Source organism: Scyliorhinus canicula, chromosome 16, assembly GCF_902713615.1.
Source record: "Scyliorhinus canicula chromosome 16, sScyCan1.1, whole genome shotgun sequence".
Lineage (NCBI taxonomy): Eukaryota > Metazoa > Chordata > Chondrichthyes > Carcharhiniformes > Scyliorhinidae > Scyliorhinus > Scyliorhinus canicula.
The window spans coordinates 9,610,939-9,625,146 of record NC_052161.1 but is presented as its reverse complement, the minus strand read 5'-3'; the positions used below and the strand labels follow the sequence as shown (position 1 = coordinate 9,625,146).

General features: G+C 47.4%; 1 protein-coding gene across 5 annotated transcripts in view; it reads right to left on the bottom strand.

Moving 5' to 3' along the window:
* LOC119979737 (CREB3 regulatory factor-like) overlaps window positions 1–14,208 on the bottom strand; it is a 131,225-nt gene that overhangs the window by 36,237 nt on the left and 80,780 nt on the right. For 4 of the 5 annotated variants that reach the window (XM_038822326.1, XM_038822324.1, XM_038822329.1 and 1 more), the window contains 2 exons: window positions 11,792–11,917; window positions 8,758–9,751 (listed from right to left, as the gene is read on the bottom strand). In XM_038822326.1, the coding sequence (XP_038678254.1) occupies window positions 8,758–9,751; window positions 11,792–11,917 (1,120 nt within the window). The remainder of the gene's footprint in view (window positions 1–8,757; window positions 9,752–11,791; window positions 11,918–14,208) is intronic. The other variant, XM_038822328.1, reaches the window with a different exon arrangement.

Genomic DNA, 14,208 nt, shown 5'->3' with positions numbered 1-14,208 from the left:
GCGGAGTGTACACGCCTCTCCCAGAGTGTGTGCGGAGTGTACACGCCTCTCCCAGAGTGTGTGCGGAGTTTACACGCCTCTCCCAGAGTGTGCGCGGAGTGTACACGCTTCTCCCAGAGTGTGCGCGGAGTGTACATGCTTCTCCCAGCGTGTGCGTGGAGTTTACACGCTTCTCCCAGCGTGTGCGTGGAGTTTACACGCTTCTCCCAGTGTGTGCGCGGAGTGTACACGCCTCTCCCAATGTGTGTGTGCCACTTTGCCCACCCATAAATGACCCATTTAGGTTGACTCTGTCTCCAGTTAGCTAGCAAGTTCTCTACCCATGCGAATAAATTACCTCCAACACGCTTACATTTTGATGTGGAACTTTGTCAAATGCCTGTTGGAAATTAAGTACATGCCTGGGGTCTCTCCAGCATCGCACTCCAGTATTCACAATCATTCAATACAGTCAGAAAATATCAACAGCTCAGCCAGCGACAGTGGACATTTCAACCCTGCCACATTCAGTACAGAGCAACCCAGCACTCAGGAGGGGAAAAAGGCCCAGCTCCCTGATCCAAGGTCAACTAACCCATCAACAATTTTAGCATAATGAAATGTTCCAAAGCACAAATCAGAAAAAATATTAATTGGGTGCCAAAGGCTGACAGAAGATAACGTCCAATTTGTAGGTTTTGAGGAGGCTTTTTGAAATTAAAGAATGAGAGACAGAGCGTGCGCAAAGAGACAAAACTCTCCAGAGAGAGAGAGAGAGAGAGAGAGAATGTGCGGGAGAGCGCGCGAGGGAACCAGGGCAAAGGGAGTTAAGGAGAGGGTTTCACAGTGCAAGGTGAAATGACGACCAATAGAAATAGGAATGGGAATGAAAGAATGCAACATAATGGCGAGTTGGAACAAAGGAGGTTTCAGAGGCAGTGAGGGGCAGGGCATTGAAAGAATGCCATAAGGAGACTTTTGAGATGTGTTGACGATAGGGAGGAATTGAAGTTTGGCACGGAAAGGAGTGATAAGAGAAACAAGACGAATTGAACAGTGAAGATTGGACACATTGGGATTTGTGAAGAATGAAGATTGGATGCGTTGGGATTTGTGAAGAATGGAAGATGTCAAGAGGGGTCTTGGGGTTAGTCCAAGCGTTGGACAAGGTCCAGCAAGGACGAGACACGGACGAAAGTCCAGTAGTGCCCGAGGATCAAACCTGGGAATTTATAGTACAGAGTACATTTATTCAGAGGCAGTAGAACAGTTCTGGTATAATTGGAGGTCATAGGCACTCAAATGTAACAGGCCAGATAAGCAATAATGGTCTGGAAGAGGACATTTGTTCTAATTAGTCAGCATTGATTAAAATCCCAAAATAGATTAAAGGATGTATTCTATGGAGGTTTATTCACTGCCCATAAAGCCATAGTGCTTTTCCATATAAATGGATCAGACTTTCATACCCAACATTTCTTTTCACTTTAAAACTCTGGGCGGGAGTCTCCCATTCGGCGGCAGAGTGTCCACACCGTCGGAAACACCGTCGCCTTTCACGACGGCGTGAACTGGCCGCTGGGAGTACCAATTCTGGCCCCTACAGGGGGCCAGCACGGCACTAGAGCGGTTCACGCCGCTCCAGCCTCCCATCCTGGGCATGCGCAGTGGCGCCGGCGCCAACACGCGCATGCGTGGTGGCCTCGCTCAACGCGCTGGCCCCCATGCAACACGGCGCGGGAGATCAGGGGCCGGTGCGGAAGAAAGTAGGCCTGGGGAGCGAGAGGCCAGCCCGCCAATCGGTGGGCCCCGATCATGGGCCAGGTCCCATTTGGACTATCCTGGTTGCTCCATTATACAATTGGCAGCAAACAGAGGTTTGCTTAACGATCTATGGTTGTACTGTTGTATTAGAAATAGGTATAGATTATTTTTGCCACAGAATTAATATACTGTGGTAGCCACAGTATTAATATTGTTGATTCAGTTCAGTGATGCGGCTGCTGACTTGCTGACCCTCAGCTTGACGATAGATCACCATCATAAATTGGATGCAGACCCTGGCAACATGCCTCCCCAGGTTCTGCCGCAAACCAAAATATAGTCACACCCACACCGTTGGCTCCGACTGTGGAGCTTCTGTAGCCTCCGCTGAATTCAGTGCCATTGGTCTAAAGGATCTTTTTCCTCCCAAACATACCTCACATGTGCAAGAGATTATATCTAAGTTATTTACCAAAGAGGGTAGCACGGTGGCTCAGTGGTTAGCACTGCTGCCTCATGGCACCGAGGACTGGGTTCGATCCCGGCCCCAGGTCACTGTCCGTGTGGAGTTTACACTTTGCACCCTCACAACCCAAAAAGATGTGAAGGGTAGATGAACTGGCCGTGTCAAATTGCCCCTTGGCCCATAATTGGTAAGAAAAAAAGAATCGGGTACTCCAAATTTATAAGAAAATTAAAAAAAATAAATTTACCAAAAGTGAAAAGAAAGTTATTACCATCAAGCATTTTCACCTTCTATTCTGTCTCCCTGATGTCAATTTTCTCCCCTTATCTCATTAGAAATGACATCCCTCATGGAAGCACTGTTCCACATGACTTCACTGGCCTCTCTCAGATTTCATACTGGTAAAAGCATAGAAACAGGAGCAGGAGGAGACCATTCAGCCAGCTCAGCTTGCTCTGCCATTCATTGGGATCATGGCTGATTATCCAATTGTCTAATCCTACCTTCCCATCATATCCTTGCCCCAAGTGCTATATCTAACTGCTTCTTCAAAACATACAATATTTGCCTCAACTACTGCCTGTGGTAACTGGTTCCACAGGCTCCCCAATCTCTGGGTGAAGAAATCTCTTCTCTTATCTGTCCTAAATGGTCTACCGTGTATGCTCGGACTGTGACCCCTGGTTCTGGACACACCCACCAACGGGAGCATCCTTCTTGCACCTACCAGGCCCAGCCCTGTTACAATTTTATAGGTTTCTTCTGAACTCTAGCGAATCCAATCCTAACCAATTCAGTCTCTCCTCATACGCATGTCCTGCCATCTCAGGAATCAGTCTGGTAAACCATCGCTGCACTCCTTCTAGAGCAAGAATATCCTTCCAAACTGCACCCAATATCCCAGGTGTGGCCTCACCAAGGCCCTGTATAATTGCAGCAAACATTCCTGCTCCTGTACTTGAATCCTCCCTCTATGGATTTGGATTTGTTTATTGTCATGCGTACCGAGGCACAGCGCAAAGTATTTTTCTGGGTGCAGCTGAAACAGATCATTTAATACATAAAAATAAAATAAAATACATAATAGGGCAACACAAGGTATACAATGTAGACACCGAAATTGGGTGGAGCATACAGGAGTGTAGTATAAATCAGGTCAGACCATAAGAAGGTTGTTAGGAGTCTGGTTACAGCAGGGAGGAAGCTATTTTTGAATCTGTTTGCGGCATTCTCAGACTTTTGCACCTCCAGTCCAATGGAAGAGTGAGTAAGCTGGGTGGGAGGGGTCTTTGGTTATGCTGCCCACTTTTCCAAGGCAGCGGGAGGTGTAGACACCATTTGCCTTCTTTACCGCCTGCTGCACCTGCATGCTTACCTTCAGCGACTGGTGTACGAGGACCAAGTCTCATTGCACATTCCCCTCTCCTAATTTCTGCCCATTCCAGATAATATTCTGCCGTCACATTTTTGCTACCCAAGTGGGTGATCTCTCATTAATCCAAATTATACTACATCTGCCATTCATTTGCCCACTCACTCAACCTGTCCAAATCACACTGAAGGATCTCTGCCTCCTCCTCACAGCTCACCGTCCCACCCAACTTTGCGTCATCTGCAAATTTGGAGATATTATTTAGTTCCCTCATCTAAATCATTGATCTATATTGTGAATAGCTGGGGCCCCAGCACCGATCACTGCGTTACCGCGCTAGTCACTGTCTACCATTTGGAAAAAGACCAGTTTACTCCTACTCTTTGTTTTCTGTCTGCCAACCAGTTTTCTGTCCTTCTCAATACACTATCCCTAATCCCATGCGCTATAATTTACACGCTAAACCCTTATGTGGGACTTTTGTCAAAAGCCTTCTGAAAGTCCAAGTAAACCACATCCACTAACCCCCCTCATCAGCTCTACTAGTTACATCCTCGAAGAATTTGAGTAGGTTTGTCAAGCATGATTTCCCTTCATAAATTCATGCTGACTCTGTCGGATACTGCCACTGTTTTCCAAATGCTCTGAAGTCTTTGGTAACGGATTCTAGAATTTTTCCGACTACCCATATCAGGCTTATTGGTCTATAATTTCCAGTTTTCTCTCTACCTCCTTTTTTAAATAGTGGAGTTACATTAGCTACTCTCCAATCTGCAGGAACTGTTCTGAAGAGTCTGTAGAATCCTGGAAGTTGACCACCAATCCATCCACTATTTCCAGAGCCACTTCCTTAAGTCCTCTGGGATGTGGATTATCAGGTCCTGGGAATTTATCAGCGTTCAATCCCATCAATTTCCCCAACACCATTTCTCTACGGATATTGATCACCTTCAGTTCCTCCCTCTTACTAAACCCTGTGATCGCCAACTTTTCTGGTATCTTTTTTGAAGACAGAACCAAAGTATGTATTTAGTTGCTCAACCATTTCTTTATCCCCATTATAATTCCCTTATTTCTGCCTGTAAGGGACCTACATTTGTCTTCAATCTTTTTCTCTTCATGTACCTATAGAAACATTTTACAGTCAGTTTGTATGTTCCCTGCAACTTACTCTCGTACTCTATCTTCCCCTTCTTAATTAATCCTATGATCCTTCTTTGCTGAATTCTGAAAGTGCTGCCAATCCTCCGACCAGTTGTTTTTCTTGGCCAATTTGTATGCTTCTTTCTTGGATCGAATACTATCTCTGATTTCCTTTGTCAGCCATGGATTGGCCACCTTTCCCGTTTTACTTTTGTGCCAGGCAGGAATAATTGTTGCCGCTTCCCCCATGTGCTCCTTGAATGTTTCCAAATTGCCTATCACCTGTCATCCCTTTAAGTAATGTTTCCCAATCGATCAGAGTCAACTCACCCCTCATATCATCGTACTTCCCTTTATTAAGATTCAGGACCCTAGTCTCAGAATTGACTACGCCACCCTCCTCCTTGATGAAAAAATTCTACCTTGAATTCTATCTTAATGAAAAATGTTATCATATTATGGTCACTCATCCCCTCTTCCACAACTAGGTTGCCAATGGTTCTGTTCTCATTGCACAGTAAAAAATCTAGGATGGCCTGTTTTCTACTTGGTTCCTCAAAATATTGGTCCAGATAACCATCCCGTATAGACTCCAGGAATTCTTCCTTTGTAGTATTGTGGCTAATTTGATTTGTGCAATCTATATGCAGATTAAAATCATCCATAATTACTCATGTTCCTTTATCGCATGCATCTAATTTCCTGTTTAATGCCACTCCCAACATCACCATTACAGTTTGGTGGTCTAACTACAATGTCCACAAATGGTTTTTGGCTCTTGATGTTCCCAGCCCTACCCATACAGATTTCACAATGTCAGGGCTAATATCCTTCCTTACTATTGCGTTAATTTCATAATTAACCAGCAATGAAACTCCACCGTCTTTTCCGTTTTTGTCTGTCCTAAATACTGAATTGCAGCGATATCTCCATAATCCCAATGATATCATACCTGTTTACATCTACTTGAACGATTATTTCATCTGCTTTATTGAGAACGTTCCGCATGTAAAGGCACAAAGTATGCATAGGTTCCCAACCCCCTGCCCTTTTAGTTTAAACCTTCTCCAGCCACTCGAGCAAATACTCCTCCTAGGACATCAGTCCCGGTCCTGTTCAGGTGTAACCCGCCCAGTTTGTATGGGTCCCACCTCCCCCAGAACCGATCCCAATGCCACAGGAATGTGAAACCCTCCCCCTCACATTACGTCTTCAGCAACGTACCTATCTGAAATATCCTGTCATTTCTACTCTGACTAGCACGTGACAGAGATCACTACCTTTGAGGTCAGTCTTCTCAAGTTTCTTCCTAACTCCCTATATTCTGCTTTTAGGACCTCATCCTTTTTTTTTACATATAACGGGCGGGATTCTCCCCTACCCGGCGTGACGGAGGGTGCCGGCGTAGGGGAGTGGCGCCAACCACTCAGGGGTTGCGCCTCCCCAAAGGTGGGGAATTCTCCCCACCTTTGGGGGCCAGCCCCGCGCCGGAGCAGTTTGCACCAGAAGACTGGCGCAAACACCCGGCGCAGTCGGAAGCGGGGCTGGCCGAAAGGCCTTCGGCGGTCGGCGCATGCGCCGGCAGTGACGTCAGCGGCAGCTGGCCGCTGACGTCACTGCCGGCGCATGCGCGATGCGGGGTTCTCCTCCGCGTCCGCCATGGCGGAGGCCGTGGCGGCGCGGAAGGAGAAAGAGTGCCCCCACGGCACTGCCCCGCAGAGTGAGCGGGGGGCCCCGATCGCGGGCCAGGCCTCCGTGGGGGCATCCCCCCCGGGTCCGATCGCCCCCCGCCCCCCCAGGACCCCGGGGGCCCGCTCGCGCCGCTGAGTCCGCCGTTTCAGAGGTGGTGTAAACCTCGGCGGCGGGAGAAGGCCTCCCAGCGGCGGGACTTCGGCCCATCCGGGCCGGAGATTTGAGGCAAGTTTAAAAAAAATGAAATCCCGCCGGCGCCAGCTGTTTTCACAGGCTGCCGGCGGGATTTGCACAACGCAAATGACCGGCGGGAAAATTCAAAAACCTGCGGGAGCGGAAATAACGCCGCTTCCTGCCTATTCTCCGACCCTGCGTGGGGTCGGAGAATTTCGCCCAACGTTTGTACCGATGTGTACCACAACCACTGGTTGTTCACCCTCCCCCTCCAGAATGTCCTGCAACAGGACGGTAACACCATCCTGGAGTCTCGTTTGCAGCCAACATCCATCTATTCCCCTTACAATTGAATCCACGGTAACTATTCCATTCCCACACTCTTTACTCCTCCCCTTTTATAGCAAAAACCAACCATGGTGCAACTAATTTGGCTGTTGCTGCTTTTCCTGGAGAGGTTATCCCCCTCCACAGCATCAAAAGTGAATGAACTTTAAGAGGAGCCCCAGCCAAACTGGAATATGTTTTCGCCCGATCATCTGCATATGTACATAATCCGCTAACTGGATTTGCGTCCCATCCGCTACCTTAATCATTCACTCCCTTCAGCAACTTGTTAAGGCTCCTTCGAGAGCAGCTTCCAAACCCGCAACTTCTAATAATAATAATTTTTATTATTCTCACAAGTAGGCTTACATTAACACTGCAATTAAGTTACTGTGAAAATCCCCTAGTCGCCACATTCCGGCACCTGTTCGGGTACACAGAGGGAGAATTCAGAATGTCCATTTCACCTAACAGCACGTCTTTCGGGACTTGTGGGAGGAAGCTGGAGCACCCGGAGGAAACCCACGCAGACACGGGGAGAACGTACAGACTCTGCACAGCCGGTGACCCAAGCCGGGAATCGAACCCGTGAAGCCATAGTGCTACCCACTGTGCTACCATGCTGCCGTTCTACCACCTAGAAAGGCAGGGGCAGCAAACAGATGGGAACTCCCCAAGCCACACACCACCCTGACTTGGAACTATGTTCCTTCACAGTCACTGGCTCAAAATCCTGAAGCCCCCTTGCCAACAGCACTACTGTTGTGGGGTGTACCCACAACACAAGGACGGAGGAAGGTGGCTCATCACCACCTTCTCAAGGGCAATAAGGGATGGACAATGAATGCTGGTTTACACCAGTGACATCCACATTTCATGAATGAAAAGAACACTCGAGAAGAGACCAGTGGATAGCGATCAGGGGCAACAATCATAGCCTCTTTGCAAACAGTTTAGACCATTGGACTGTGCTTGTTGTGACAGTTTCCTAGTGTGCTGCTTGACAAAGGTTTATATTGTGTTAATTGCGTACAGTTCTGGTCGCCTCATTATAGGAAGGACGTGGAAGCTTTGGAACGGGTGCAGAGGAGATTTACCAGGATGTTGCCTGGTATGGAGGGAAAATCTTATGAGGAAAGGCTGATGGACTTGAGGTTGTTTTCGTTAGAGAGAAGAAGGTTAAGAGGTGACTTAATAGAGGCATACAAAATGATCAGAGGGTTAGATAGGGTGGACAGCGAGAGCCTTCTCCCGCGGATGGAGGTGGCTAGCACGAGGGGACATAGCCTTAAATTGAGGGGTAATAGATATAGGACAGAGGTCAGAGGTGGGTTTTTTACGCAAAGAGTGGTGAGGCCGTGGAATGCCCTACCTGCAACAGTAGTGAACACGCCAACATTGAGGGCATTTAAAAATTTATTGGATAAGCATATGGATGATAAGGGCATAGTGTAGGTTAGATGGCCTTTAGATTTTTTCCATGTCGGTGCAACATCAAGGGCCGAAGGGCCTGTACTGCGCTGTATCGTTCTATATTCATCTCTACAGGAATCACCACACAAAACTCCAATCAAGAAATGGTATTTTTTTAAAAATCACTCAGCCAAGCATTCAAAGAAGTCCAAGTTCAGGAATGTCCTCCCTAAACCTCTCTCGCCTAACACATCCCTTAGCATTTTCCTCTTTAGCCAAGCTTTAGTAAACAATTTTAACATCTTGCTTGGGGCCAATTTTTTGTCTGATTACTCTCCCGAAAAGCAGCTTGGGATGCTTTACTGTGTTAAAGGCGCAATTTTAAAGCACGTCGTTAAAAGAGAATAAAATGCACGCCCAGGCTTACCTGCTTCAGAAAGATAATCACTGAAGTAGTCCTTATCATCATCGTCATCTTCTTCCTCATCGTCTTCGTTTTCACTGTCATCCTGCTCACTGTCAGAGCCATTCTCTGGCTCCAGTCTCTCTTCACTCGACTGCAATCCCAGACTGTCAGCGCTGAACAGAGAGTAGTTGTGCTCATGGTTCTTGAGTTCAACTCCAGCTTCCGGGCTTTCGATGGGGAATGCGGTTAGCTGGGTGCAGACCTGACCATCTCCCTTCTTGAAGTCGCCTTTCTCCCCACCAGTGTCCCCCAGCTCGGTGGCTGCAGATCGCTTGTGATGCTTCCAAGGACTCGATCCTGTCCTGTTATGAACTGCTCCTTCTTCTGGGTCAGACATAGAGCCTACGTGGGCTCTGGAATTGCTATTTTGGTCGCTGAGGTTGTGGTTTACATGTTTCAACGGGACCTCAGTATTTCTGGGACCCACTGCAGTGATGGAGGGCTTACTGTTTTTCGGATCACTTTGGCAGTCCCCGCCTTTCTGAAGGAAAGCAGTACTCTCTGACTGGAAGTCAGGATCTATTAAAGGATCCATGCAGTTGCCTTTTTTAGGGGTCTCTGTGGCTCTGGAGACACCGTCAGGCTTGGTGGAGAAGGGGGAGGCCTCCTTCACAGGCCGAAGGAGACACCAGGAGTCGACAACAAGCTGCGAGTCGTCAGCATTCAGCTCGGCTAGTGTTGGCGTTTGAGATATCTCGGCTTCGTTTTGATAAGGACTTGGATGCTCGTCCAAACCCAACAAGTCCAACTCCTTATCACTCCAAATATCAGTTTTGGTGTACTTGGTAAAGTCTTCCAAAGCCGATATATCCCACCGCTCACATCTGTTGCTGTCAGATGGTTCGTCGTCCACCAGATCACTCAATAGCTCGATGTTCTCCTTCACTGGGCTCCTGTACAAATTCAGACTTAGCTGGTCATTTCTGGAGCTATGTGTGTGGGCTAGTCGACGTTCCTAGAATTGACAAAAAGAAGGTGGCACAATTAATATTGTGCCCATCGTCTTACCTCTCAAACCATTCCCCACCCCTCCTACCCCGAACGCAACAGTTATGCTCAATGTCACCGGGCAGAGGCTTGCCATCTCCACGTTTGGCCGGGGAGAAGGGTCATTCTAGCCGAGCTCCAGCTTGACCGAGAGAGAATTGTGGGAATTTACAAATTTGTCTGCTTGAGCGCAGTTGGGGCTTTGACCTGACGTTCGAGACGGGGGGGGGGGGGGGGGGGGGAATAAGTTCTATAAAAAACCGAAAAAGGTGTTCCGAAGCACAAACGCAGGTAACGTTTAAGCGGGGTGACCCACCTTGTGGAGTCACAGGCATTGACCCATACCCTGCGTGATAGCACAGGGAAAACTGCCCAACGTGAAATAAGTTATGAATTTCCAGTTTTTCAATTTCTAAGTAAAATGATAAGTGGTTTCCTTGTAGCGTTCCTTTTAATAATCACCAAGGTCAGAGCGGGATGGTACTAACCTAGACGAGTCTTTTATCTACTTGGAAGGAAATTTCAAATCCGGTGGCTGGGATTCCTACCATTGACCCGGGCGGGCCGGAAAATTCGGAGAGGCGGCCGAGAATTCATCGATTTTGTTTGGGAATTGTCAGTCCCGCCCGCAGCAAGTCCAAATCACAGATGGACAAGAGAAAATATAGAAACATAATAAAGGACAAGGCCTTTTGGCCCTTCGCGTCTCTGCTATCGCTGTGAAAACAATTTCCAATTAGTTCCAACTCCTCCCCAACTCTGACAATAAATGCTCTTGTTTTCTCTTCAGGTATTTATAAAGTTCCCTTTTGAAAGTTGCTTTTGAATCTGCTTCACCGCCCTTTCAGGCCACACACTCCAGATCGCAAAAAAAAATACAACCCGCTGTGCAAATTTTTGTTTTCTTTATGCCATCCTCTTGTGCAAATTCCAAGCAAATGCTAAGAAAATGAGCAACTTTAACCAGGCAATATTTTTCTGAAGGATCAGGATCACCTGGCGAGAAGGAGTTAAAGTTGTGCAGGTCTGTGGGCAGAGGCCCTGAGTAGGGTAAATTCGACCGCGACATGTGCCAGGCTCGGGCTGATTCAATTTAAGGTCCTTCACCGGGCCCACATGACGGTAGCTCGGATGAGCAAATTCTTTGGCATAGAGGACAAATGCGCTAGGTGCGCGGGAGGACCAGCGAACCACGTTCACATGTTTTGGGCATGTCCTAAGCTTAGGGGGTACTGGGAGGGATTTGCGGGCATCATGTCCTGGGTGCTAAAAACAAGGGTGGTGATGGGTCCAGGGGTGGGAATTTTTGGGGTTTCGGAAGACCCTCGTGTTGATTCCAGGTTGGAGAGTATAGGGGACTCGCTGCTTCGACTAGTGTACAGTAAAAATGATATAGGGGCTTTTCACACTAACTTCATTGAAGCCTACTTGTGACAATAAGCCATTATTATTATTATTACTTTACACTACAGAAGATTCACTCTTTCAGTAAATAGCCGGGATTTGGGATTTCTTTTCTTTTTTTTCCCAAAAGGAAGTTACTGGTCTCGAGGTCAGGTTCACCTGAGGAAGGAGCAGTGCTCCGAAAGCTCATGTTTGAAACAAACCTGTTGGACTTTAACCTGGTGATGTAAGACTTCTTACTGTGACAGGGTGGAAGCAGCAGATTCAATCGTAACTTGAAGGAAAAAAAAGGGAATTATACATTTACATGAAAAAGGAGAAATTTGCACGGCTACGGGGAAAGAATGGGGTGGGGGGAGTGGGATTAATAGGGTGGTTCTACTGAAGACCTAACACAGACACCAAGAGCCAAATAACGTCGGCCTATGCTGGGAGATTTCAGGCACAGGTTATTTGTACTGTATATTTGCAGTCAGGCAGGAGTTAATCAGGTGGCAATGCGCTGGCTAACTGGGGCAGCAGGGCATATAACCCTAATCAATGTCAATCGCCAACTTCAACCTAAAAAAAAGGATTTACAGCTACTTTGCCACCCTCCCCACACCTGTTCATACAGAAAGCCAGAGTCTGGACTACTGTCTGGGCTGGCGACGGTCTGGTCCAAGGATGAGTAGAGGCAGCAGCTTCGAAAAGCGTCTCCGAACGCAGGTTCCATCCCACTAACATTGGGCTGGGGGGACGGGGAGAAAAAAAATATTAAAGTGAATAGAGATCAAAACAAGACTTTTGTTTATTATTTTTTTCAAATAAAACAGATTACAATATCAGCTCTAACATAGCGATTGAGACAACCATCGATGACCAGAATCACAACCAGCGATGACCAGAATCACAACCATTGATGACCAGAATCACCTACTTCTCAATCCCTGGCCACACAGAACACCGATTTGCATTTCAAATCCAGGCAGGGTTAAAGCAACGTGGCCACACCCTGGCAGTACTCCAAGGGTAGCGTCCATCAGATTAGCTCTTTGCTGGCTCTTACAGGAGATCTTCCCTGGCAGCAAATCCTGTGACAATAGGGTCCTTTGCGACGAATACAGAAAGCAAAACATGTTCGACTGATCCAAGAACAGGAAAGAGCTTGCTGTGCTCCTTGCCCTTAAGAGCACTACAGGGCTTTGCAGGTTACCTTGGCAGCGCTACTGTGACTCAATCTTCCAGGAGACAGTTACAGCTGGATTAAAAGCATCGAGTGTAATCGGATATAAAAAAATATTGAGGACTGCAGGAACTTTTAGTCTTGGAAACCTTTTACTTGCTCCCGACTAAAGGATGAAAAATGCTCAAGGGAAGTTGGCATGAAACGCACAGGCCTTAGTCGTGGCTCAGCTGGTACTTGCTGAAGTCGGCAGGATCTAGTTTTGGACCCCATGCAGAGAATTAAATACACGAGATGGGCTGGAATTCCTGGGCTGTACTGCGGGAATACTGCCACTGCCAAAAAAGGCCATCCTTTGACCGAGATATTTAACCAAGGCAGTGACCATCCACCCTCAGCGGATGTCAAGATCCCACAGCACAGCTTAAAGAAAATCAGAACGTTTGTTCCTCAAGCACTATAAATAATGATTTCATTGCCGTTTTGGACCTTGCAGTGTACAAAGCACAAATTGATCCCGTTACCCTACACTATTATATTGGTGACCACATTTAAAAAAAATATGTATACTTAATTGACTGTGAAGTGCTGTGGGATGTTCAGAGGTCTTGCAAGATGTTATATTATTGCAAGTACTTCAATGTTGTCCCTCGAGTATTTGGCCTTTCTTACGCAATAGAATTCAGCCTCTGCGCCAACACTGTTGCCAAGTGCGCCCTGGTGACTTAAGTGCCAGCTGTGGTATAGAATCGCACAACACTGGAAGCTCCCAGAGTTACCCAATACAAACAGTAGCAGAAGGGGGATGCGATAAGTAAAGTCAGTGATCACAGACTAGGAAGAAAAATAAAGCCAGTGCAACCAGCCTGAAACCTCTGCTGCTCATCACCATCCAGTGACTCCTCAGGATTGAATGGATCATGGGGCGGCATAGTGGTTGGCACTGCTGCCTCACGGCACCGAGGACCTGGGTTCGTTCCCGGCCCCGGATCACTCCGTGTGGAGTTTGCACATTCTCCCCGTGTCTGCATGGGTCTCACCCCCACAACCCAAAGATGTGCAGGGTAGCCACGCTAAATTGCCCCTTAATTGGAAAAAAATTACTGGCTTCTCTAAATTTACGAGGAAGAAAAAAAAATAATTGAATGGGTCACAACCAATGAAATATGTTTCAATTACAATCATCGTCTTCCGGTCCAGCAATACCTCAAAAATTTTAAATTCTCATCCTCTGCTCAAATTATTTGCAACCTCCTACAGCACTTTAATCCGCTAACTGGATTTGCGTCCCATCCGCTACCTTAATCATTCACTCCCTTCAGCAACTTGTTAAGGCTCCTTCGAGAGCAGCTTCCAAACCCGCAACTTCTAATAATAATCTTTATTATTGTCACAAGTAGGCTTACATTAACACTGCAATGAAGTTACTGTGAAAATCCCCTAGTCGCCACATTCCGGCGCCTGTTCGGGTACACAGAGGGAGAATTCAGAATGTCCATTTCACCTAACAGCACGTCTTTCGGGACTTGTGGGAGGAAGCTGGAGCACCCGGAGGAAACCCACGCAGACACGGGGAGAACGTACAGACTCTGCACAGCCGGTGACCCAAGCCGGGAATCGAACCCGTGAAGCCATAGTGCTACCCACTGTGCTACCATGCTGCCGTTCTACCACCTAGAAAGGCAGGGGCAGCAAACAGATGGGAAATCCCCAAGCCACACACCACCCTGACTTGGAACTATGTTCCTTCACAGTCACTGGCTCAAAATCCTGAAGCCCCCTTGCCAACAGCACTACTCTGCTCAAATTATTTGCAACCTCCTACAGCACTGCATGCAACTAACTGCAAACTCGGT